At 40.2% G+C, this 23,076-nt stretch overlaps 1 protein-coding gene across 1 annotated transcript in view; it reads left to right on the top strand.

The window, feature by feature from the left end:
- UBTD2 (ubiquitin domain containing 2) overlaps positions 1–23,076 on the top strand; it is a 58,638-nt gene that overhangs the window by 23,704 nt on the left and 11,858 nt on the right. Inside the window, exon 2 of the mRNA XM_052659258.1 lies at positions 18,198–18,434. Within this exon, the coding sequence (XP_052515218.1) occupies positions 18,198–18,434 (237 nt within the window). The remainder of the gene's footprint in view (positions 1–18,197; positions 18,435–23,076) is intronic.

Raw genomic sequence — 23,076 nt, 5'->3', positions numbered from 1 at the left:
TGTGATGGTAGTATTAGTCACTCAGTCGTGTCTGAACCTTTGCTACCCCATGGACTGTAGCCCACCAGGCTCCTCTGTCCATGGAATTCTCCAGGGAGAAATACTGGAGTGGGTTGCCATGTCGTTCTCCAGGGGATCTTCCCAACCCAGAGATCAAACGCAAAGCAGGGAGATTCTGTACTGTTTGAGGCACATGACAAGCTGTGTGATGGTAACCTAGTTCTAAAGGTTAGAACTAGGCAAAAAGGTGTACTGAGAAATGTGACCCTTACTCATTCCTGCCTCTTACCCATCCTTCCATTGTTGCCATTCCATTTCCACCCACCCTCTGTAAGTAGCCAGTATGCCTGGTTTCTGGTTTATCCTTCTGTTTTCTTTTGTACTAATGAGCTGGGCATACATGTCTGTCTGCTTTCCTTTCTTTTTCTGTTTGTAGGACTTCCTATGTATAGTGAGTATTTGGTTCTCCAGTAGGGATATTATACCTTTCAGTCTATTTTTGGCCTTACAGTGACTCAACAACATGTACCTATTCAATACATCGGTATAAATACATAGTGATTATGCATAACTTGATTTAGGTGTTATGTTTGGTATGTGGCTTCCCAGGTGACGCAGTTGGTAAAGAATCCATCAGCCAGTTCAGGGGATACAGGAGACGTGAGTTCAATCCCTGCTCTGGGAAGATCCCCTGGAGTAGGAAATGGCAACCCACTCCAGTATTCTTGCTCGGACAGTCCCGGGGACAGAAGAGCCGGCGGGCTACAGTCCCTGGGGTTGCAGAGTCGGACACGACTGAGCTTGCACGTCTTTGGTACAGTCTCATTACTTTATAGTTATACTTTACAGTTATTAGTTACAGCTATTACTTTACAGTCTCATTACTTTATAGTTATACCCTCTTTCACAGTGATAACTATGCTGTAATGGTTTTAATTTCTCGTAGAATTCCTTGTTTGAAATAAGGCTAGTTTCTTTCCACTGTATGTAGTGCAGATGTTTAATGAGTGTCGTCATTGCAGATATTTAAATGTGTGTTTGTACATTCTCTTACGTAGTTTAAACATGGCTGAAATAAAAAGTTTTAAGTTCCCAAAGAATAGTTAACTTTTTCTTGCCTGGTTGTATGATGAAGCACACCGGTACTTAGATGATCTCTGTCTGTCTGTCTCTCTCACACATACTCTCACAGCAACAATAAGAATGTCTTAGCTTGTCTTCTTGATCTTGATGTGGGGAGGGTGCTTTCAGTGTGTGTGCTTTCATTGAGTGTGATGTTAGCTGTTTTTCATAAAGACCCTTTATCATGTTATAGAATTTACTGTTTATTCCTAGCTTTACATGTTTTTATCATGAAAGACTATTGGGTTTTGTCATGTCCTTTTTCTGCAGTCGTGGAGATGATTGTGTGGGGTTTTTTTCCCTTTGTTTTATTAATATGGCACATTATTTTGATTTTCTTATGCTGAATTAGTCTTGCATTCCTGGGATAAATCCCGCTTGGTCTTAGTGCATAATCTTTTTAGTATACTGTTGGATTCAGTTTGCAAGAATTATATTGAGCATTTTTGCGTTTATCTTCTTAAGGGGTATTGGTCTGTAGTGTCTTTATATTTGTCTCATTTTGGTTAGGGAATGATGGCTTTACAGAACGAGTTAGAAACTGTTCCTTCCTGTTGTGTTTTTTTGGAAGCATTTGAGAGTTGGTCTTCATTCTTCTTTAAATGTTTGGTAAAATGCCCCAGTGAAGCCATCTGGCCCTGGGCTTTTCTTTGTTGGAAAGATTTTGCTTAATGATTCAATCTCTTGTTATAAGTCTGTTGAGATTTTCTGTTTCTTCTTAAGCCAGTTTTAATAATTTTGTGTTTCTAGGAACTTGTTCATTTCACCTAGATTATTTAATTTGTTAGTGTTCAACAATTCATAGTATTCTAATATTCTGTTTTTATATCTTTAAGATCAGTAGTAATATTTACTCTTTGATTTTAGTTATTTGAAACTTCTGTCTTGTAAGAACAGAACAGAACAAAAAAGTCCAGCTAAATGTTTGTTGATTTCGTTCATCTTTTAGAAGGACTAGCGTTTGGTTTTGTTAAATCTGTTTGCTGTCCTTTGTTCATCTCCACTCTAATCTTTATTTATACCTTCTTTCTGCTGGCTTTGGGTTTACTTTGCTCTTCTGTTTTTAGTTCCTTAAGGTGTAAACTTGGGTAACTGAGTAAGATCTGTCGTCTATCTTAATGTAGATGTTTAGAGTTCCAAATTTTCCTCTGAGTGCTGCTTTTGCTGTATCCCATGAGTTATTTGTGTTTGTTTTTATTTGTCTTAACGTATTTTCTCATTTTATTTTTGATTTCTTACTTGGTCCATTTGTTGTATAAGAGTGTGTTGTTTAATTTCCATTTACTTGTGGATGTTCCAGGTTTCTTTCTGTTATTAATTCCTCACTTTATTCCATTATGGTCAGAGAAAGATATGCTGTATGATTTTGTCTAAAGTTGACTGAGACTTGTTTTGTGGCCTAACTTGTTAGTCTGGGTGAAGTGTTCTGTATATGTGCCTGTGTTGAACAAATTGTGGTTAATCTTATAGTGTAACTTACAGTATAACTTGTAAGTTGTATAAGTTGTATAACTTACAGTTGGTCCTCTGCATCTGTGACCGCTCCCCATCTGTGGAGTCAGCCAACCTCGGACCATGTCGCACTATTGAAAAGCGTCTGTGTGTATGTAGACCTGAGCAGTGCAAACCCATGTTGTTCAAGGGTTAACCTGTATATTAGGTTTAATTGGTTTATATTGTTGTTTAAATCCTCTGATTTTGTACTGATATTCTGTCTAGGTATTCTGTCCATTATTGAACATAGACGTGAAGTTTCTGTTATTGTAGAACTGTTTCTCCCTTAGTTCTGTCCATATTTCCTTCACATATTCTAGGGCTCTGTTGTTAGGTGCATATATGTGTTTGTTAGGACTTCTCGATGAATTGACCCATTTATTATAAATGTCCTTTGTCTCTAGTAAAAAGTTTTGTCTTAAAGTCTATTTTGTCTGATATAAATATGGCCATTCCACTTTTGATGACAGCTTGCTTGGTATATCTTTTTCATCCTTTTGCTTTCAACTTAAATATGTTTTTTAATCTAAAATGTCTCTTTTGTAGATTGCATGTAGTTGGATTGTGTATTTTGGTCCATTCTGCAAATTTTAGCATTTTGATTGGAATGCTTTATATTTATTTTTTTTGCTATATATTTTTGAGTCATTTTCCTAATGATTGCCCTGGGGGTTATAATTAATATCTTAATTTATAGTATTTCAGTTCTGATTGAAATTAACCTAATTTTAGTGGCATATAAAATGCTACTTATACAGCTCCATTCTCTCCCTCTCTTCTTTGGACTGTTATTAATATACAGATCACATCTTTAAGCATTGTATGTTCACCAACACAAATTTTTAATTATTTTTTATGCATTTGTCTTTAAAATCAAATAAGAGGAAGCAGAGTTACAAAGAAAAAATATACATATGCTGCCTTTTACATGGCCTTGTGTAATGTTACTGATGGTCTTTATTTCTTAATGTATATTCAGGTTATTGTCTAGTATCCTTTATTTGATACCTGAAGACTCCCTATAGAATTTTTTGCAGAGCTGGTGTGATGCCAACAAGTCCTTTCAGTTTTTGTTTACCTGGGAATATTTTGTTTTCTCTTTAATTTTCAAAGGATACTCTCTCTGGATACAGAATTCTTGGTTGGCACACTCTTCCTCTCGTTCGTTTGTCTGTGTAGCCCCACTGCCTTCTGTTCTCCGTGTCTTCTGATGGGAAATCAGCTGTTAAACTTTTTGAGGGTGCCTTGTATATCTTGAGTTGCTTCTTGTTCTTCCAAGATTCTTAATCTTCGGCTTTTGACAGCTTACTTATGATGTGTCTAGGTAGTGATCTCTGAGTTTGTTGAGCCTCTTGCGTGTGTAGGTGGGTTTTTCATCAAATGAGTTTTCAGCCATCACTTCTCTCAGTGTTCTCTCGACTCCTTTCTCTCCCCTCTACGGCTCTCATTTTGTGCATATTGGTAATCTTGATGGTACCCCAATTGAGGCTGTGTTCATTTTCTTTTGTGTTCCTCAGGCTAGGTCATCTCAGTTGACCTGTCTTGAAGTTCACTGATTCTTCCTTCTGCCTGTTCAGATACACTATTGAACCTTTCTAATGAATTTTTCGTTTGTTTTTTTCAATTCCACAATTTTAAAAATAATTTCTTTTTATTGGAACATAATTCTCGTTGCTTTAGTTCTTTCCATGCAGTTTTGTACAGGTTTTTGAACATATTTAAACTATCTGATTTAAATTTTTTGCCTAGTAAGTCCAATGTCTGGGCGTCCTCAGTGACAGTTTCTATTTGCTTTTTTTCCCGTTGTGTGTGGGCCATGCTTTCTTGTTTGTTTGCATGCCTAATAAATTTTGGACATTTAATACTTGGCAACCCTGGAAATCAGAGTCTCCTGTCTCCCTTAGGGTTTGTTATTGTTGTTGCCTTTTGTTTACTGGCTTTCCTTGAGCTTATTCTGTAAAGTTTATATTCTCTGTTAGGTGTAGCCACTGAGATCTGCTTAATGAGCTTAGTGGTGAGCTAATGACTGGACACATTTCCTTAGTAGTCTAGAACAAGTCAGTCTCTTGTTCTTTGCTGAGTGGCTCTGTGTTCATATTAGGGCTTACTTTCAAAACTCAGGCAGTTTCCTTAACTCCTACTTCCCATGTGCTCAGAGCCTCAATATCGGTCAGGAGTGAGAGCCTAGGACCTTTTCAGATATTTCCTGAACGTGTGCTCAGCCCTGTATGTGCACAGTTATATGCATATATGTACCCTTTTAGTTCACAGTAAGATGTCAGATTTTCTGGACATCTCATTCCCCAAATTCTTCACTGCCCCATGCAAGTTCACTGTTAAGCAATTGCTGCTGATTGTTTTTGACAAATGCACCCAGGAAAAGAGTGTTCATACTGGGTTATCTCTTACGTCAGGTCAAATAAGGACAAGAACTTTCAGATAGGCCAAAAAATGACAGTTGTCTACAAATGGGGCTTTTAATGCATGCCAACCCTGTTTTGACCCCTCCTGTGGCTGCTGAACTGGGGGCTTTCACTGTAATTGCTATCTGTTGGTTTTCAAGGCTACCCCTGAGCTGGGGAGAGGGGGATGGGTATAATACATGCTAAAACACCAGATATAGTAGCTGTTTTCCTTGAATAAGAAAAATAAATGTTCCCTGGATTGTTGCAAGTCTTTGGTTAATTTCCAGAGTACTTAAGTTTGAATTATTGCCAATGTTCTCATTGCATTAATGGAGAAGAAGATTTTTGGAAGTCCTTACTCTGCCTTTTCCGATGATATCACTCATAATGAGATATGAATAATAATTTTAAATGTCTTTTATTTTTATCCATGTAGTTATCCATTTCTGGTGCTCTCTATTCCTTTATGTAGATGAAAGTTTCCATCTGTTATTTTATTTCTGCCCAAAGACTTTTTAATGTTTCTTTTAGTACAGGTATGTAGACGATGAATTCTTTGAGCCCTGTTATGACTGATAAGGTCTTTATGTCATCTCTGTGTCTACAGTACTTTTGGTTTTGTTGATAGTGATAATTTTCTTACGTTTGTCTGGCTTTGTTATCAGTGAAGTTTAGATCTCATAAATTAGACTGTGTTTCCTTCTGTTTTTAAAATAAATTATTTACTTTGTTTTTGGCTGCTCTGGATCTTTGTTACCAGGTGTGGGCTTCTCATTGCAGCAGCTCCTCCTGTGGCTGAGCACAGGCCCTAGGCTCCCGAGCTTCAGTGGTTGCAGCGTGCAGGCTCAGCAGTTGTGGCATACGGGCTCTGGGATACACAGGCTTCAGCAGTTGTGGTGCACGGGCTTAGTTGCTCCATGCATGTCAGATCTTCCCAGACCAGGGATCGAACCTGTGTCCCTGCATTGGCAGGTGGATTCTCATCCACTGTATCACTAGGGAAATCCTCCTGAGCTCTTTTGTTTCCTGAAAGTTATTTTGAATAATTAGTATCATCTCTTCCTTGTATATTGATAGAATTCAGTAATGAAACCATTTGAACCTGAAATTTTCTTGTTGGGGGTTTTTAAAGAAAAATAAATGTAGTATCTTTATCATATAGACAGTATATAGAGAGCTAACCAAATTATCCTTTTCTTCATGAATGGATATTCCTTTATTATCCCTTTAATGTCTGCTGAGTCTATAGTGACATGACCTCTTTCATTCCTGATGTTGGTAGTATTTGTCTTCTTTTTTTCTTGATCAGCCTGAGAGGTTTATCAGTTTTGCTTTTATGATTTTTCTATATTTTTCTGTTTTCAGTTTCTTTGGATTTTGCTTTTTATTCTTTTCTTTCTTAAAGTTACTGAGTTTAATTTGTCCTTTTAGTCTTAAGGTGGAAGCCTGCTTCATTGATTTGAGACTTTTCTAATAGAAACATGTTAATGCTCTAATTTTTCATCCAAGCAGTATGTTTTAGCAGCATCATAAAGTATCGATGTATTTTCATTTTCACTCTGTTGAAATTATTTTCTAATTTCCCTTTGACTCATGACTTATGTGTATTATTTAATTTCTAGTTATTTGGGGATTTTTCCATGTATCTTCATGTTACTGATTTCTAATTTAATTTCATTGTAGTTACAGAACACACTTTGTATGACTTCTGCTCTTTTAAGCTTTGTGTCATCTGTGTTGGTGAGTGGTCGGTATATGCGCTTGACAAGAATGTATGTTCTCTCTTTGTTGAGTGGGACGTCCTACAGTGTCATTTAACTCCAGTTTGTTGATAATGTTCAGGTCTCCTGTGTTCTTGCTGATTTTCTGGCTCCTTGGTCTATCTGTTACTAATAGAAACTGTTAATGTGTTTAAGTGTAACTGTAGTATGGTCTGTCTCCTTTAATTCTGTTTTTTCTTCATGTACTTTGAAGTCCTGTTGTTAGGTGCATACACATTTATTGCTGTAATTTCCTGGTAAATTGACTCTCTCATTATTATTTAATGTTCTTTTACATATAACTCTTTATTCTAAATAAGCACTAACCCATAGATGAAAATTTAAGAAAATAACTGTTCAGTGCTTCTGTTGCTTTTGAGCTTGGTAGATGGTCCCAGCCAGGTTCAGTGCTCAGGGATAGGCGTTGGAGTCTGAACATGGGAATGTATAAGAGGACTAGGCATGTGCCTAAAAGCCTTGCCCTGATAGAACTCTGAAACTGGGGTGCAAGGATTCAGCTTCCGAATTATATACTTAGCATCTTAAATATATAATTCCTGTATCTTTTATTAAAATCAAATATGGGTATATGGCAAAACCAATACAATATTGTAAAGTAAAAAAAAAAAAAAACTGAGATAGATAAAATAAAATATGGGGAACTCCAACAGTTGTGTGAACATAATGAGGAGCATCCAAAAAGTGTGATATCAGGGTGAGAACTGAAGTGCCTGGAATATTGTATTCATGTCTTTCTGTTTTTCAGGGTTTGTGTTTTTTCCCCTGAATTTTTATTGTGATTATATTCAAACATGAAAAAATAGTATAATGAATACGCATATACTCCCCATGTAAATTTAGTGCTGCTTGCTATATACACACTTTGCTCTTTCGTATGTGTGTATAGGTATAGACATGCACACCCTGCATTTTAATAGCTGAACCAACTGAAAGTTGTAGGCCTCATAACACTTCCTGAACACTTCATCATGCCTCTACTTTATGAATAAGACTATTTTCCTGTGTCATTATAATATTATCATTCCTAAGAAAATTTGAAAGTAATTTCTTAATGACATCTGTTATCTAGCCTTATTTAGATTTATCTAGTTGCCCCATATTGTCTTTTATAGCTTTTTTCCATACTGGGTTCCAACCAAAGTTCATATTTGGTCTCATCTGGTGTAGACCAGTGGTTCTCAACAGGGGACAGTTTTACCCTCCAGGAAATGTTTGGCAGTGTTTGAAGATGTTTTAACTTACTGAGTTAGTATTTCTCTTTTTTTCCTCTTATTTTTCTCATTTAGTGTTAGTATTAGAATTTTTATTTACTCAATATTTAAAAAATTATTTTATTTTTGGGCTGTGCCAGAAAAATGCAAGATCTTAGTTCCCGGACTAGGGATTGAACCTGTGTCCTCCGCTGGAAGTGGGGGCAGGAGCATGGGTCTTAACCACTAGATCGCCAGGGAAGTCCCTGATTTAGTGATTTAAAGTCTGTTTCAATTTGAAAACTGCTTGTTTGTTTTTTGTCTGCACCGGGTCTTCATGTGGCATTCACTGGGGCAGTCCCCGGGTCTGATGGTGGCCCTGTGGTCTTCGTGTGGCATTCACTGGGGCAGCCCCCGGGTCTGATGGTGGCCCTGGGGTCTTCGTGTGGCATTCACTGGGGCAGTCCCCAGGTCTGATGGTGGCCCTGTGGGCTTCATGTGGCATTCACTGGGGCATTCCCCGGGTCTGATGGTGGCACTGGGTCTTTGTGCGGCATTCACTGGGGCAGTCCCCGGGTCTGATGATGGCACCGGGTCTTTGTGTGGCATTCACTGGGGCAGTCCCCGGGTCTGATGGTGGCACCGGGTCTTCGTGTGGCATTCACTGGGGCAGTCCCCGGGTCTGATGGTGGCCCTGTGGTCTTCGTGTGGCATTCACTGGGGCAGTCCCCGGGTCTGATGGTGGCCCTGTGGTCTTCATGTGGCATTCACTGGGGCAGTCCCCGGGTCTGATGGTGGCACCAGGTCTTTGTGTGGCATTCACTGGGGCAGTCCCCGGGTCTGATGGTGACCCTGTGGTCTTCGTGTGGCATTCACTGGGGCAGTCCCCGGGTCTGATGGTGGCCCTGTGGTCTTCATGTGGCATTCACTGGGGCAGTCCCCGGATCTGATGGTGGCACCGGGTCTTCGTGTGGCATTCACTGGGGCAGTCCCCGGGTCTGATGGTGGCCCTGTGGTCTTCATGTGGCATTCACTGGGGCAGTCCCCGGGTCTGATGGTGGCCCTGTGGTCTTCGTGTGGCATTCACTGGGGCAGTCCCCGGGTCTGATGGTGGCCCTGTGGTCTTCGTGTGGCATTCACTGGGGCAGTCCCCGGGTCTGATGGTGGCCCTGTGGTCTTCATGTGGCATTCACTGGGGCAGTCCCCGGGTCTGATGGTGGCACCGGGTCTTCGTGTGGCATTCACTGGGGCAGTCCCCAGGTCTGATGGTGGCCCTGTGGTCTTCATTGTGGCGTCTGTGTCAGTTGTGGCATGGGAAGCTCTGAGTTGCGGCATGTAGGATCTAGTTCCCTGACCAGGGATCGAACCTGGGCCCTCTGCATTGGGAGTGCAGTCTTAGCCTCTGGACCACCAGGGAAGTCCCGCAGTCGTTATTCTTGATGCTCCAATACCGATGCAGATGTCGTCTCCTTCAGACCCTCTCCTTTGTGCCTTTGACATGATCTCATTAACATACTAGTTTTTTGAGGACTTTCTTGCCTTCTCAACAGCCAGCTCTCCCAGTTCTGCTTTAAATTTTCCCAGCTTTGGCCATGGAACTAGCCATTTCTCTTAATAGCCCTAGGGCCTTTTTAGTGGGGAATGGTGTTTGAAACTAAGATCTGGGAGCTAGGTATGCTCATGGTTACTGGGTTGTCCTTGTCTGTAAGTCCCTTTAGTCAACAGAACTATAAAATACTTTTTATTGTTAAATCATAAGTTCCTATTGGTATTTCCAATTCAGAATTAACCTGTTTTTTCTTTTATATTTTATTTTCTCTTTAATAAAAAAAAATCTTGCTTTCTATTGATAATAATACTGTTCCTTACTTGCTTCATTCTGCAGTAAGCATCATATGTTTTAGAATTATAGTAATTGGTATTCTTCATTAATTCTTAGTTTACTTTAGTCTCTAGAATAAAGGTTAAGATGTCTTGGGAATTCTCTGGTGGTCCAGTGACTGGACTCTGGGCTTTCCCTGACATGGGCCTGATTTCAGGAAACTAAGACTCCACACGCTGCATGGCATGACACCTCCCAAAGGTTTGAGACGCCTTTGTGGTGTGTCTTTTGTTCCTTAGGATTTCTCCCCCTAAAGATGTATGGTCAGGGTATCATGTTCACAATGAGCTTGAGATCACTGTATTCTTTGTATGGTACTCTAAACACATGATACAGTTAGATTAATTTCTCTGTTCGGTGTTTGGGTGTGCTGCTTCTGTTTTTGGTTTGCTTTTGTTCTGTGAATGTAGAATGCTTACAGTTTTTCAAAAGTCAAATCTACATAAAGAGTCTTGCTCTTATCTCTGTTGCTTCTGCCACATACACACATGCATGTATATATATTTCCTAAGCAGAATGTCTGTCTGTGCTGTCCTCTGTCCCGCTCTTACTTGCATATTCTAGACCTCTGTTTGAGCCCATGAGGCCTCCTTCTTCTGTGCAGTCGCCTTGTGTGCCATTGTGTGGGCGTGCGACAGCACACCTGTTAGACTGCCTCTAACGCAGGTAAGCCTGTAGGGTGGCCTTTTATGCTTCCTATTTATGGAAGTGTGTCTTGAAAGTAGAAGCATAAACCCGGGGTTGCTGGCTCAATGAGTGAGTGAATAAGTGATTTTTTGGGGTGTTGTCGGAGTCCCCTCCATCCAGGAACCCTTTAGGTGACAATCCCATGGGGGTCTTAGACTCTGAGCATGCGCAGAAGCACGTCTATTTCTGCACAACTCAGCAGCATAATGTGTTGTCAGATTCCTGATTATTTCCTTTCTAAGAGCCAGAGAAATAATTCTAGCATAGTTTTCACATTGCTTTCTGTTATATTTCAGGCTTGGGGGTGCTTCCCTGGCAGCTCAGCTAGTAAAGAATCTGCCTGCAATGCAGGAGACCCTGGTTTGATTCCTGGGTCAGAAGATCCGCTGGAGAAGGGATAGGCTACCCCCTCCAGTATTCTTGGGCTTCCCTGGTGGCAAAGTCTGCCCACAGTTCAGGAGACCTGGGTTCCATCCCTGGGTCGGGAAGATCCCCCAGAGAAGGGGTAGGCCACCCCCTCCAGTATTCTTGGGCTTCCCTGGTGGCAAAGTCTGCCCACAGTTCAGGAGACCTGGGTTCCATCCCTGGGTTGGGGAGATCCCCTGGAGGAAAGCATGGCAACCCACTCCAATATTCTTGCCTGGAGAATCCCGTGGACAGAGGAACCTGGTGGGCTACAGCCCATGGGGTCGCAGAGAGTCGGACACGACTGAGCGCCTAAGCACGCGGCATAACTGAGGTTAGAAATTTTTTCGTATGTCATTTCCTGTTTTCCTTTCAAATATAAGGCCACATCTGTTGCCCAGTTTTCTGTCACAGTTTTCCCTTTTTCCTTCATTTCTGAGAGTTCTCACTAGGAGGGAGATCAGCCTTTTGTGATAGAAAGTTGCGGATATCTTCTCTAGGCTTGTCACTTGCGTTTTGACTCTTCCTGCCCCCATGCAAAAATTTATGTAAGATTAAATCTGTCAGTCTTTTTTCATTTCTTTTGAAAAGCATTCACTATTCCTAGGTTATAGAGAGACTTATCTGTATTTTCTTCTAGTACTTGTATTAATTTTTACATGTAGATTCCTGTGGAGTTTATTTTGGTGTGCAATTTAAATAATTGACCCAATTTTATATTTTTGTAAATAGCTGTCCAGTTCTGACACTATTTATTAAAATTCCCATTTTTCTCCAATGATTTAAGATAAAATATTTATCGTATACTAAATATCCATTGCATACATGGCTTTTTTGAACTTTATTCCGTTCCATTGATCTAAGTAGTCATGTGCTTTGCATGCATCTAATTGTAATGCTTTTATAATGTGCTTTATATTTATAGGACTAGCTCACTTGTGTTTATTTTTCAGGATTCTTTTACCTGTTCCTCCTCGTTTGTTTTTCCATATGTGTTTTAGAGTCAACTCATCTAGTATCAGAAAAAGGGTTTAAAAAATTACTTTGACTGGAATTGTATTAAATGTGGAAATTAACTTGAGAAGGATTGACATCTTTGTAATGTTGATGTCCGAGTACAAGAGATTGTTTTCATTGTTTCAAGTCTGTTTCTATCTTTCAGTAGTTTTAAGTTTTCCTGAGGTGTTGCATTCCAAATCTTATATCTTTTGTGTTTCTGTTATGAGCAGGGCCTTCTCGCCCATTTCGTCTCCCAGCTGGGCGTTTTGTGCATGTAAGAAGGCCTGCATTTTAGTATTATATCTTATGTTTCTGTTATGAGCAGGGCCTTCTCGCCCATTGCGTCTCCCAGCTGGGTGTTTTGTGCATGTAAGAAGGCCTGCACTCTGTGTCCTGCTGCCATGTTACCTTCTGTTTCTTTTTAGCACCAACTTTCTCCTGTTTTCCAGTCATACCATCATATCATCTGCAATTAGAGGTGGTTTTCTTCCATTCTGGCCCTTAGGCTTCTGTTTTGTTTTGCCTGATTGTGTTGGCTAGCACTTCAATACAATGTTAAATGGTAGTGGACATTGTGGACATCCTTGACTTGTGTTTGCTTCCCTCCCCCAAACTGTCCATAAAGTGAGGGAAGAGAAGGTCCCTGCATCCTGAAGAGTGTAATGCTGGATGAAGCCATCCCCCTCCCCGAGTAGAATGAGCCATCTGAAAGTTTCAGTGTTACGTAAAAGGTACAGTGTGCTGGTGTTAGGTGACCATATTGTTTCCCCAATTTTGTGTAACGTTGCCCCTTTTTAAAGGTGTGTGTGAGAGAGAGAGAGAGATTTAGCTGTATGCGTTTACAACGTCTTTAATGATTCATTTTTAAAGTCCTTGAAACATCATGTTGCAGTTAGGCTTTCCTGTGGGCTTGCCTGGTGGCTCAGCTGGTAAAGAATCCGCCTGCAATGCGGGAGACCTGGGTTCCATCCCTGGGTCGGGAAGACCCCCCAGAGAAGGGAAAGGCTGCCCACTCCAGTATTCTGGCCTGGAGAATTCCATGGACTGTATAGTCCATGAGGTCACAAATAGTTGGACACGACTGAGCGACTTTCACTATACTAGACTTTCCTCTTGCCTATTTGTGTGCTCAGGCTATTGTAAGGAGACTTAAACTCTGAGAAACAGTGCAGAGAAGTCCATATGACTGATAGACTTCTCTGTTTTTTGATTGATAAATCAGTAATTATGTTGATTTCCCCCCCTCAATAAAGGTAGCTCAAACATTAGAAATGATCATATATGCCTTTAAAATTATGCTCCAGGTGCTGAATTTTTATAAACTTTTAGGATAGAAACATACTCCAAGTTCTCATTTTTATTTATTATAAAATTGCAGCATAGAAAGTGGTGTGTCTAACTTACTTAAGCATGCACGCATGTGATCTTCAGTGCCTGATCTTGTATGGAGGCTGAATACTTTGTGAATTGAAACTGACAGGCCAGGGAACTGTACTGCCTCTTCCCCTATGGGGTTCTCTCTTGGCGAGGTGGAGTTTCTTGGTTAGCTTTTCCTTTGTCCTGCCAGAGCCATTGCATTGGTCATAGTGAAGCTGGGAAAAGATGGTGCACACTACTAGAAAAACAGCTTGACACATGCTTTATTTTGAGTGAACCTTCATAATTGATTTGGTGCTTCTGTAAAAGCAAGCATACTTGTCAGCTCTGCTAAGACATGGAGTGCTGTAATGAAAAGAGAGCTCTGGCCTTTGCATCTAGTCATCTGGCTTCTAGTCTTAGCTCTTTTTGACCCTCAGCAGTGTATTTATCCTTGTTAGGTTTTCTGTCAAATATTAATAGTAAGCTGGGCTTATACCATCTGAGATCTCTTTGAAGCACCTCTAAATCCTCAAGACAGTAGAGCAGATAGGGGTATGATGTTGACTGTTGGCGCTCTTATTTTAGGCATTTTAAGCCCCATATCCCTGTTTTTATTTTGGCAGTTAGTTGCTTTAGGGAATATATATGTGTGTGTATGTGTATATATAGAGTATTCTAAATTTAAATGAGAATAAAATATTTTACAACTGTCCTCTTAGGCTAGCACAGTCTGTTACAGAAGGTTCTGTAGGATCTATTCTTAATTCTTGAAGTGAGGGGAAAATTTCCTTCATTATCGTGGTGTTAAGACTAATCAATCTAAAATAGGTACATTATCCTAGTTCTATTCCATACTGCTTTAAAGTCTTCAGAATTCTTTTAAACAACATTTTTCCCTTTGATGGTGATCTTTTTAAATATTCAGTTTTTTCCCTCAGGCTGTTGTGCTAGGAAAACTGATTCTTTAGGTTTACAGCCTTTAAGTCTATTATTTCTGGAGTCATATCTTGATATCTACAGGACCTGTGCTTTATGGCCTCTCCTTCTTTCATTTGAAGAGTCCCAATATTAAATCAGTTTTCAGAGAGGAACCAAAAGCAGGCAAACAATTATAAACATATTTCACCCTGGATGTCATTGTTTTTTGCCAATAAAGTATCCAGATGAGTTGCAAAATGCATTCAGTTGTGGGGTAAAAATATTTACGATTATATTGCTGTTTAGCTCTAAGAAGCAAATCTTTCTTGGGTTTTTTACATGTTAGATCTATTTGTTTGTCACATCGTGGGAAGAAATGTTGAAAGGTTGTGAGGAGAGATAAGGAGTGGATCAGGAGGCTGCTAAGAGGGTGAGTTTTTGGCCAAGTTTTGAAAGTAAATGTGCAATGATAGGGAAAAAAGGATGTTTCCTAAAATAACCTAGATTTTTTAAAAATTAGATTTCCTTATTAATCTTTGGCATCTTGTATGTTAAACCATGGGATTAAATAAACTTAGTATCATTGGTTGCCTACAATTTAAAGGTTTAGAAACAAAGATTTGGGGAATAAGTTGTTTCCTGTCTTTGAATGTATTGTTGGAGCGTAGTACCTAGTTCCAGATACTGAAACTGATACTGAGCATCTCTCTCTTGGCATCAGGAGTTTGAAGTTGTGGGAAACAAGATAAATCTGAAAGGTTCAAAGTATAAAATGTAATCTAATTGAATATATATATTTGATGTCTTATTTCTTAATGATTGAAAATGGTTGACTTGGTGCAAACATACTTAGTTGCTAGGTCGGTTTCTGTGTTATAAGTGGACATTTGATAGGCAGATATTATTACTTACGTCTGAGATAGAGGAAAAGCAGAGACCTAGATGGAAATAAAAGCAAACTTTACTTATATGTCACAAGCATTTATTTTCTATGATTGACTTTTGCCTAAAGTAATTACTTTGAAACTGTTGACAGCATAGATTTGAAAATGCACTTACAATAGTGATCATCGCTAAGCAGCATAATGTATCGTCTGTCCTTTTTATTTGACTTTATTTGTATGTCTTCTACAGATAGGGGGAGGTAAGATAAAGCCCTATATTTGTAAGGAAGGCATTTTACTTTCTTTTTGCAAACTGTTTCCCACCTTTATTACAAGATAGTTTTTCTGTTGAGTTCCTCTCTTTTAGGCCTTTTGGTTTCCTTCATTTAAGTACCGAGATTGTGCAGGTTTTTTGTTTTTAGCTTTGCCTTGCTGTTCTCTCACAGTGATAGAGTTATATTGACTTTCCCTCTGGTGCATTTAATACATATGATATTAGACAGTTCCTTGGAACTATCCAAGTAGACGTGAAACTTTACTCAAATCAGTGTTTATTTGAGCATTGAGTTAGATATCTATGATGCCCTATCTTCCACTCTCTGCTCAGTAAACTAATAGTGTTGTCTCTAAACTGTTTCTGACTCATCTAAAGGTTAATGGAGCAGAAAATAAAATTTATCTTCAATTTTACCTTGTTGTGGAATCATTCGGGTGTGGAATGTAATTATCTGACATATTCTGAACACCTTTTGGGGAATAATGTTTAATGTGCATCTGTCTGTATTATTGAGAAGATACAGGGAAAAGTCAATAGTATAGATTATGTCTCTCACATTTGGGTTGAATCTGACATGAACCCCGATACAACATATACAGTGTTATCCTTAGTGGGCGCTCAGTAAGTACCCATTCACTAAGTAAGGAGGCGGGCTCTGTATTCAGTTCTGCCACTTAATAGACAGTTTTCCTTCTTCTGTACACACTCTTTCAGAACTCAACTGGTTTGCATCTCACTAAGACAAATTAGAGGGCCAAATAATACAATGGGTCAAAATACTGAGTGTTTTCATATATATGGAATCTAAAGAGATGGCACTGGTGAATTTACTTTCAGGGTGGCAAAGGAGAAACAGACATAGAGAACTGACCTATAGCCATGGGGGGAGGGGAGGAGGGAGAAGGGGAGATGTATGCAGAGAGTTAACAGAAGTTTATAGTACCATGTGTAAAACAGATAGCCAGTGGGAATTTGCTGTGTGATTCAGGGAAGTCAAACAAGGCTTCTGTGACAGGCTGAAGGGTAGGGGGCTGGAGGCGGGGACATGGGTGTACCTATGCTGATTCTTGTTGGTGTATGACAGAAAGCGACAAAATTCTGGAAAGCAGTTATCCTTCAATTTAAAAATTAAAAATGAAAATACTGAATGTTTTAAAGGAAAACAGCTGGCACTGGCATGGTGTGCTACTTTGAAGAGGGGACGGCGAGACCTGATGTGCTGCTTTGGGGTACAGTTGCCAGATAGGGTGAAGAGAGATCGTGATTCAGTCCCAGTGTCAAACAAGGGACATTTTGCAGCAAGAAATGGTTCTGTCATCTGGGAATATAGCCTGGTATAGGACGTAGAGATTGCCTAGGGGCTAGAGTCGTTTTATTTCTTTTATGCATAACCCAAATTTCATTTGGCCCTGGGCCAGTGAGGGAGTGGTTAGTTTCTGGGATTCTTTAGAATCATTTTGAGAGTAATTTCTTTTAAATTATTAGTCTTCCTGTAATTAAATATAGAACATTGAATTTTGACATACACCCTCTGCTTCCTACCCTCTGTCATTTATATCAAACCCACTCTCACCCAGTACTCCATGGAGCCTCAGTTTTCTTTTCACCTGTTGCTCCATCTGTTTAACAGCTTCTCAGCTATGGCACTGTCTAAGATAAGAGTGTCTGTATGTCAGTTTGCGATCCGTGATCATATGCCGGGTAAGTTTCTGGTGTAGAGAAGCTGCTTCAGGCTCACTCTGGCACTGTGGCAGCACTAGTGCTTTTCTCCAAGGAGCCAGGCTGCCCCTGAGAGCAGAAAAAGGACTGGACTCTTCCCCTCTGTTTTCTTCTCCTCTTGAACTGAAACTGGGGTGTTGTAGTTCTTCTCCTAGTGGGGACTTTCTCCCTTGGCGCAGTATCAAAGATCGCTGGTTCAGCCCTCGTCCCTCCAGAAAGTAAAGCACTACCTACCTCTCTCCCTCATCCCTTTCTAAACTAGCTTCAGTATTTGAGTCTCAGAGAAAGGTGCTCACAGCTCCTAGGCTCAAGTCCAGAACAGGCTCCTAGAGGAAGCTTTCCTAGGCCAGGCTTCCTCCTGGATCTCGTGGCTCGGCTGTCCTTCCTTTGGACGCCGCAGCGCGGTCTTTCCCTCTGCGAGGTTCTGCAGTTCCTGCTCTCTGGCTTCATAGGATCCTGAGATTCAGGCCACTGCTGTCATTTGGTTTCCCCTAGAATCTCACCTCTGTTATGGCATCCCTTAACTTGGTATTTTTTTATTTTAACTTTTAAATGTTTTTTGGCTACACCAAGTCTTAGTTGCTGCACACAGGGTCTTTATAGTTGCCACATGCAGTATCTTTAGTTGCGACGTGTGAACTTAGTTGGAGCATGCAGGATCTAGTTCCCTGCCCAGGATCAAACCCAGGCCCCGTGCATTAGGAGCACGGAGTCTTAGCTACTGGACCACCAGGCAAGTCCCTCCTTTGACTCTTTTCAAATCCTGCCACTACTGACTGATGAACACTTACTACTGTTTCTCTAGGTAATTTTAAAAATCCTCCTTTGGAGGAGACAGACTAAATGAAAAAGAGGTACTAACTTGTCCTGGAAGATTTGAGTAGAACCGCCTAACGTCTCCATTTGCTCTTGTAGATCTAAAATAGGTTAGAGGAATTTTGGAATGTAAGAATTAGCCAGTAGGCCAGCTTCTAGCTATAATTTTGATGAAAGAATCAAAGAAGAATGACCAGATAACTATTAATAAATCTTTTATAAATTTTGGTTTTGATGTCAGCCTTTTATTTTTCTTCAGTTGCTTTAGGTCGTAACCAGCCTTTGAAAAAGGAGAAACCTAAATGGAAAAGCGATTACCCCATGACAGATGGACAGCTGCGCAGCAAGAGAGATGAATTTTGGGATACCGCACCAGCTTTTGAAGGCCGTAAAGAGATTTGGGATGCCTTGAAGGCTGCAGCACATGCTTTCGAAAGCAACGATCACGAACTGGCACAAGCAATCATTGATGGTGCAAACATAACGTTACCGCATGGTAGGTTCGCTCCTCTTCCAGAACAGAGCGGAGCGTCACCAGCTCCTTTCTAATGGCGAGAAACCAAGTGCAAAGTGTTCATTCTCCTACTATGCGTTATCCTGTTTTTTTCTTCAGTATAGTGAAGAGGAACATTCCTCTTTGCTTCTTTTAGCTGGAGATAGGTGGGGTGTGTGTGTGTGTGTGTGTGTGTGTGTGTGTTGGTCTCAAGAAAGAACACTCAATAAACCTGTGTTTTCTTTTTTATATATATCTATTACTTATTTATTTAGCGGCACTTAGCTGTGGCATGCAGAATCTTTTAGTTGCGGCATGTGGGATCTTGATCCCTGACCAGGGATCGAACCCGGGCCCCCTGCATTGGGAGCGTGGGGTCTTAGCCACTGGACCACCAAGGAAGTCCCTAAACCTGTGTTTTCTAACTTCCGTATAATCTAGCTCTCCATCAAGGCTCCCCCTGCCCCAGTCTTCTGGAGGTTCTACTTCACTGATTTCCTGCCTACACTAACTAGAGAAGTAATCTCAGGTTACATCTCAGAAGCCATGGAGAGTCAGTGAACTCACCGTTAGTCGTTACCCTTCTTCATCAAGACCTGCTTTCAGCATAACGAGCAACTCTAAACTTGGAAGTGAGTCTCACATGTTGTTAAGGACAGTTCTATGATTGCGTCCCTGAGCATTATTAGAAACCTCTCTCCTTTGCTTAGGAATGTGGCTCTAAGAACCACCATAAGCTTTGAGTGTTTCCAGGGACACATATATCCTGGAGACATGCATATGCTCATATTTAGTCTCCTGGATTAGAAACAAATTTCATGCTATATAAGATTTAGATGTTAATTTTATATTATAATCTTGTTCTGTTGTTTACTGTAAATTTTTCTCGTCACTTTTTCAAATTAATATTTTTCTAAGTTGTCTCTCTTGCTCCTATATAATCCTTTGTGTAGTTTTCTTTTTTTGGGGGGGCGGGGGTTATACTTTTATTGGTTGTTTCTTTTTCAGTGTCTTCCTGTTTTTTCTCCCCTCCCTCACCTCCCCGGGATCTTTAGTAAAAGGGAAAAGATTCATATAATCTGAAGAGAAACACAACTATGGATCAGTATCTTCCTTTATTTGTCTACATTTTGAAAGGAGCAGTGCTTTCCACTGTTTAATTATCTGCTTTATGTCCTTTGATTCTTTGTCAAATAAAGGATGTTCAACTTAGTACCTTCCCAGTTTTCCAAATCTCCATTAATTTTTTGAATTAATTATATGTCTAAGAAACTTTTAAAAAATACATGTTCCATAGCTGTCGTATTCTTTTATTCGTGAAAGCTTATTAGCACGGGCTTGGGCTAGTAACGTTGGCACCCACTATGTATAGATCACTTTTTCTGCACAGGTATAAAAAGGATCCCTTCCACTTTTGACAAATTCAGAACAGGATGCTATTTTAGTGTGACTCTTAAGTTGCTGTTTTCATGGATAATCTCTGAATTCTTTCCCTCTAACGTGACTGAAGTGCACATCATTTTGCTCCATTACTTTTTTTAGTTCTATAATTTGTCTTCAGATACTCTCTTTATATAATAGAAGGGAAGGGCTTTCCTTTATAATTAGTCTTATCATCCTTCTCTTTTTAATGCTTGTGAGTGAGTGAACGAAAGTTGCTCAGTTATGTCCGACTCTTTGTGGCCCCATGGACTATATAGTTCATGGAATTCTCCAGGCCTGAATACTGGAGTGGGTAGCCTTTCCCTTCTGCAGGGGATCTTCCCAAACCAAGGATTGAACCCAGATCTCCCACATTGCAGGCGGATTCTTTACCAGCTGAGCCACAAGGGAAGCCCAAAAATACTGGAGTGGGTAGCCTATCCCTTCTCCAGCGGATCCTCCCAACCCAGGAGTCAAACCGTGGTCTCTTGCATTGCAGGCAGATTCTTTACCAACCGAGTTATCAGGGAAGCCCTTTATCTTCTATTTAAAGCAGAATATATTTGTATTTCTAAGGCCTACAAGTGGAGTTGGGGGTGGTGGTTATCTGTGATTGTCTTTAATTTAGAAGCTCAGGACCCAAAACCTTAGAACTTTAACTTCCTTACTTTGTCCTTATCATAGTTCCCTATAGGAAAATCTGCTTTCGTTCAATAAATTGTGGCCTTGTTTACAGTTCATGGAGGCATCATAGCTCTGTTTAATTTAAAACGGGGCCTACACATATGGGCTCAATCTCTAAAAACTCAAGTCTCCCACGTCTGCTGTTGTCTGTGTGAACTGAAGAGAGATGTTCCTGGCAGCTCCAGCAACTGACAGAATAAGGAGAATTATTCTTGGAAATTGGAGAATATTAGATGAGCTTCTACTCTTCCCCTCTATGTTAAGGAATATTTTCTGTTTTAGCATGAAAGAATCAAGTACACTTTCTCAAGCTTTCTGTTTGAAAGTTCTATAATAACTTCCTGTGTATTACTATCATTGGTACCCTTGATTAATTTCCCTTCTTCATATCTGAAACATACCAGTGATGTTTCTTGAATGAACTTTTAAATTATGTTTCCTGAGTGGGCTTTTAAATCATGTTTTGTCATCTACTCTAACTCACCATCAGTTTACAGCTTCGCTACTTCAGTTCAGTTCAGTTGCTTAGTCGTGTCCGACTCTTTGCAATCCTGTGAACTGCAGCACGCCAGGCCTCCCTGTTCATCATCAACTCCCAGAGTTCACTCAAACCCATGTCCATTGAGTCAGTGATGCCATCCAACCATCTCATCCTCGGTCGTCCCCTTCTCTTCCTGCCCTCAATCCCTCCCAGCATCAGGGTCTTTTCCAATGAGTCAGCTCTTCGAATGAGGTGGCCAAAGTATTGGAGTTTCAGCTTCAAAATCAGTCCTTCCAGTGAACACCTAGGACTGATCTCCTTTAGGATGGACTGGTTGGATCTCCTTGCAGTCTAAGGGACTCTCAAGAGTCTTCTCCAACACCACAGTTCAAAAGCATCAATTCTTTGGCGCTCAGCTTTCTTTTTAGTCCAACTCACATCCATATATGACCACAGGAAAAACCATAGCCTTGACTAGATAGACCTTTGTTGGCAAAGTAATGTCTCTGCTTTTCAATATGCTATCTAGGTTGGTCATAACTTTCCTTCTAAGAAGTAAGCATCTTTTAATTTCATGGCTGCAATCACCACCCGCAGTGATTTTGGAGCCCAGAAAAATAAAGTCGGCCACTGTTTCCACTGTTTCCCCATCTATTTCCCATGAAGTGATGGACTGGATGCCATGATCTTAGTTTTTTGAATGTTGAGCTTTAAGCCAACTTTTTCACTTTGCTCTTTCACTTTCATCAAGAGGCTCTTTAGTTCCTCTTCACTTTCTGCCATAAGGGTGGTGTCATCTGCATATCTGAGGTTATTGATACTTCTCCCAGCAATCTTGATTGCAGCTTGTGCTTCTTCCAGCCCAGTGTTTCTCATGATGCACTCTGCATATAAGTTAAATAAGCAGGGTGACAATATACAGCCTTGACGTACTCCTTTTCCTATTTGGAACCAGTCTGTTGTTCCATGTCCAGTTCTAACTGTTGCTTCCTGACCGTGCATATAGGTTTCTCAAGAGGCAGGTCAGGTGGTCTGGTATTCCCATCTCTTGAAGAATTGTCCACAGTTTCTTGTGATCCACACAGTCAAAGGCTTTGGCATAGTCAATAAAGCAGAAATAGATGTTTTTCTGGAACTCTCTTGCTTTTTCCATGATCCAGTGGATGTTGGCAATTTGATCTCTGGTTCCTCTCCTTTTCTAAAACCTTAGTTACATGTTTTTACCTAGACCTCCTCAGTGGTATGGTGAGATCCCTTCCATCTTTTAGATGTAATTATGTAATTGAAATTTTATCTTTGACATGTTTTTTTGTGTTAAACCCTAAAATCTTAAAGTATTCAGTACTTCATATTTTGAGTTTAAAATACTGCATCGGCTTTAGCTCTTGTGTAGCTCAGGCTTTGGTGTGAGACCTAGCCTTATTTCTTATCTTTACTGTATAGCTATGTGCCTTTGGGCAAATCACTTCTGTAAGCTTCAGTCCTCTCATCTATAAAATATGAATTGTAAGTGCCTGCCTTGTAAGGTGGTTGTATTGATTAAATGTGATGATAACACATGTAAGTTGCTTACCTGGTCCAAAACATACTTAATAAATAGTAGTGTGGATGATTGTATTTCTTGAACTCACATTAACAAGTAAATTCCTTGTACCAAAATCTTAAATTATAGATTTCAATCCTTTTCTGGATGTAATATTTACTGGTGACATCTTCCTTTGGTTTTTTAGAATACCCTTCTCTTGGGCATATGCCTAATGGAATTTTGAGGTTAACGTTGATTCAGTAGCAACAGCAGCAATAGCTTTATTACTTAGACACCACGCAGTGAGGACATTCCTAGTTTAGCATCCCCTCACACCTGACTCGTGCCCATCCCCTTTGTCTGCAGCCGTCAGCGTTACTCACACGGTCACTGAACTGACCATAGACTGGCAGCCTGAAGAGATCCTGGGACATATGCTCCTTTCTCAGTCATCTCATTTTCTGTTTTCGTCTCATCCTCTCTTCTCTTCCCGTAATCTTTTTGTTATCTCAGCCTTACTCACATTATCTTCC

The sequence above is a fragment of the Budorcas taxicolor genome, chromosome 20 (genome assembly GCF_023091745.1).
Source record: "Budorcas taxicolor isolate Tak-1 chromosome 20, Takin1.1, whole genome shotgun sequence".
In the NCBI taxonomy this organism is placed as follows: Eukaryota; Metazoa; Chordata; class Mammalia; order Artiodactyla; family Bovidae; genus Budorcas; species Budorcas taxicolor.
The sequence above is the reverse complement of the archived record's forward strand: the minus strand, read 5'-3'. Positions and strand labels throughout refer to the sequence as shown.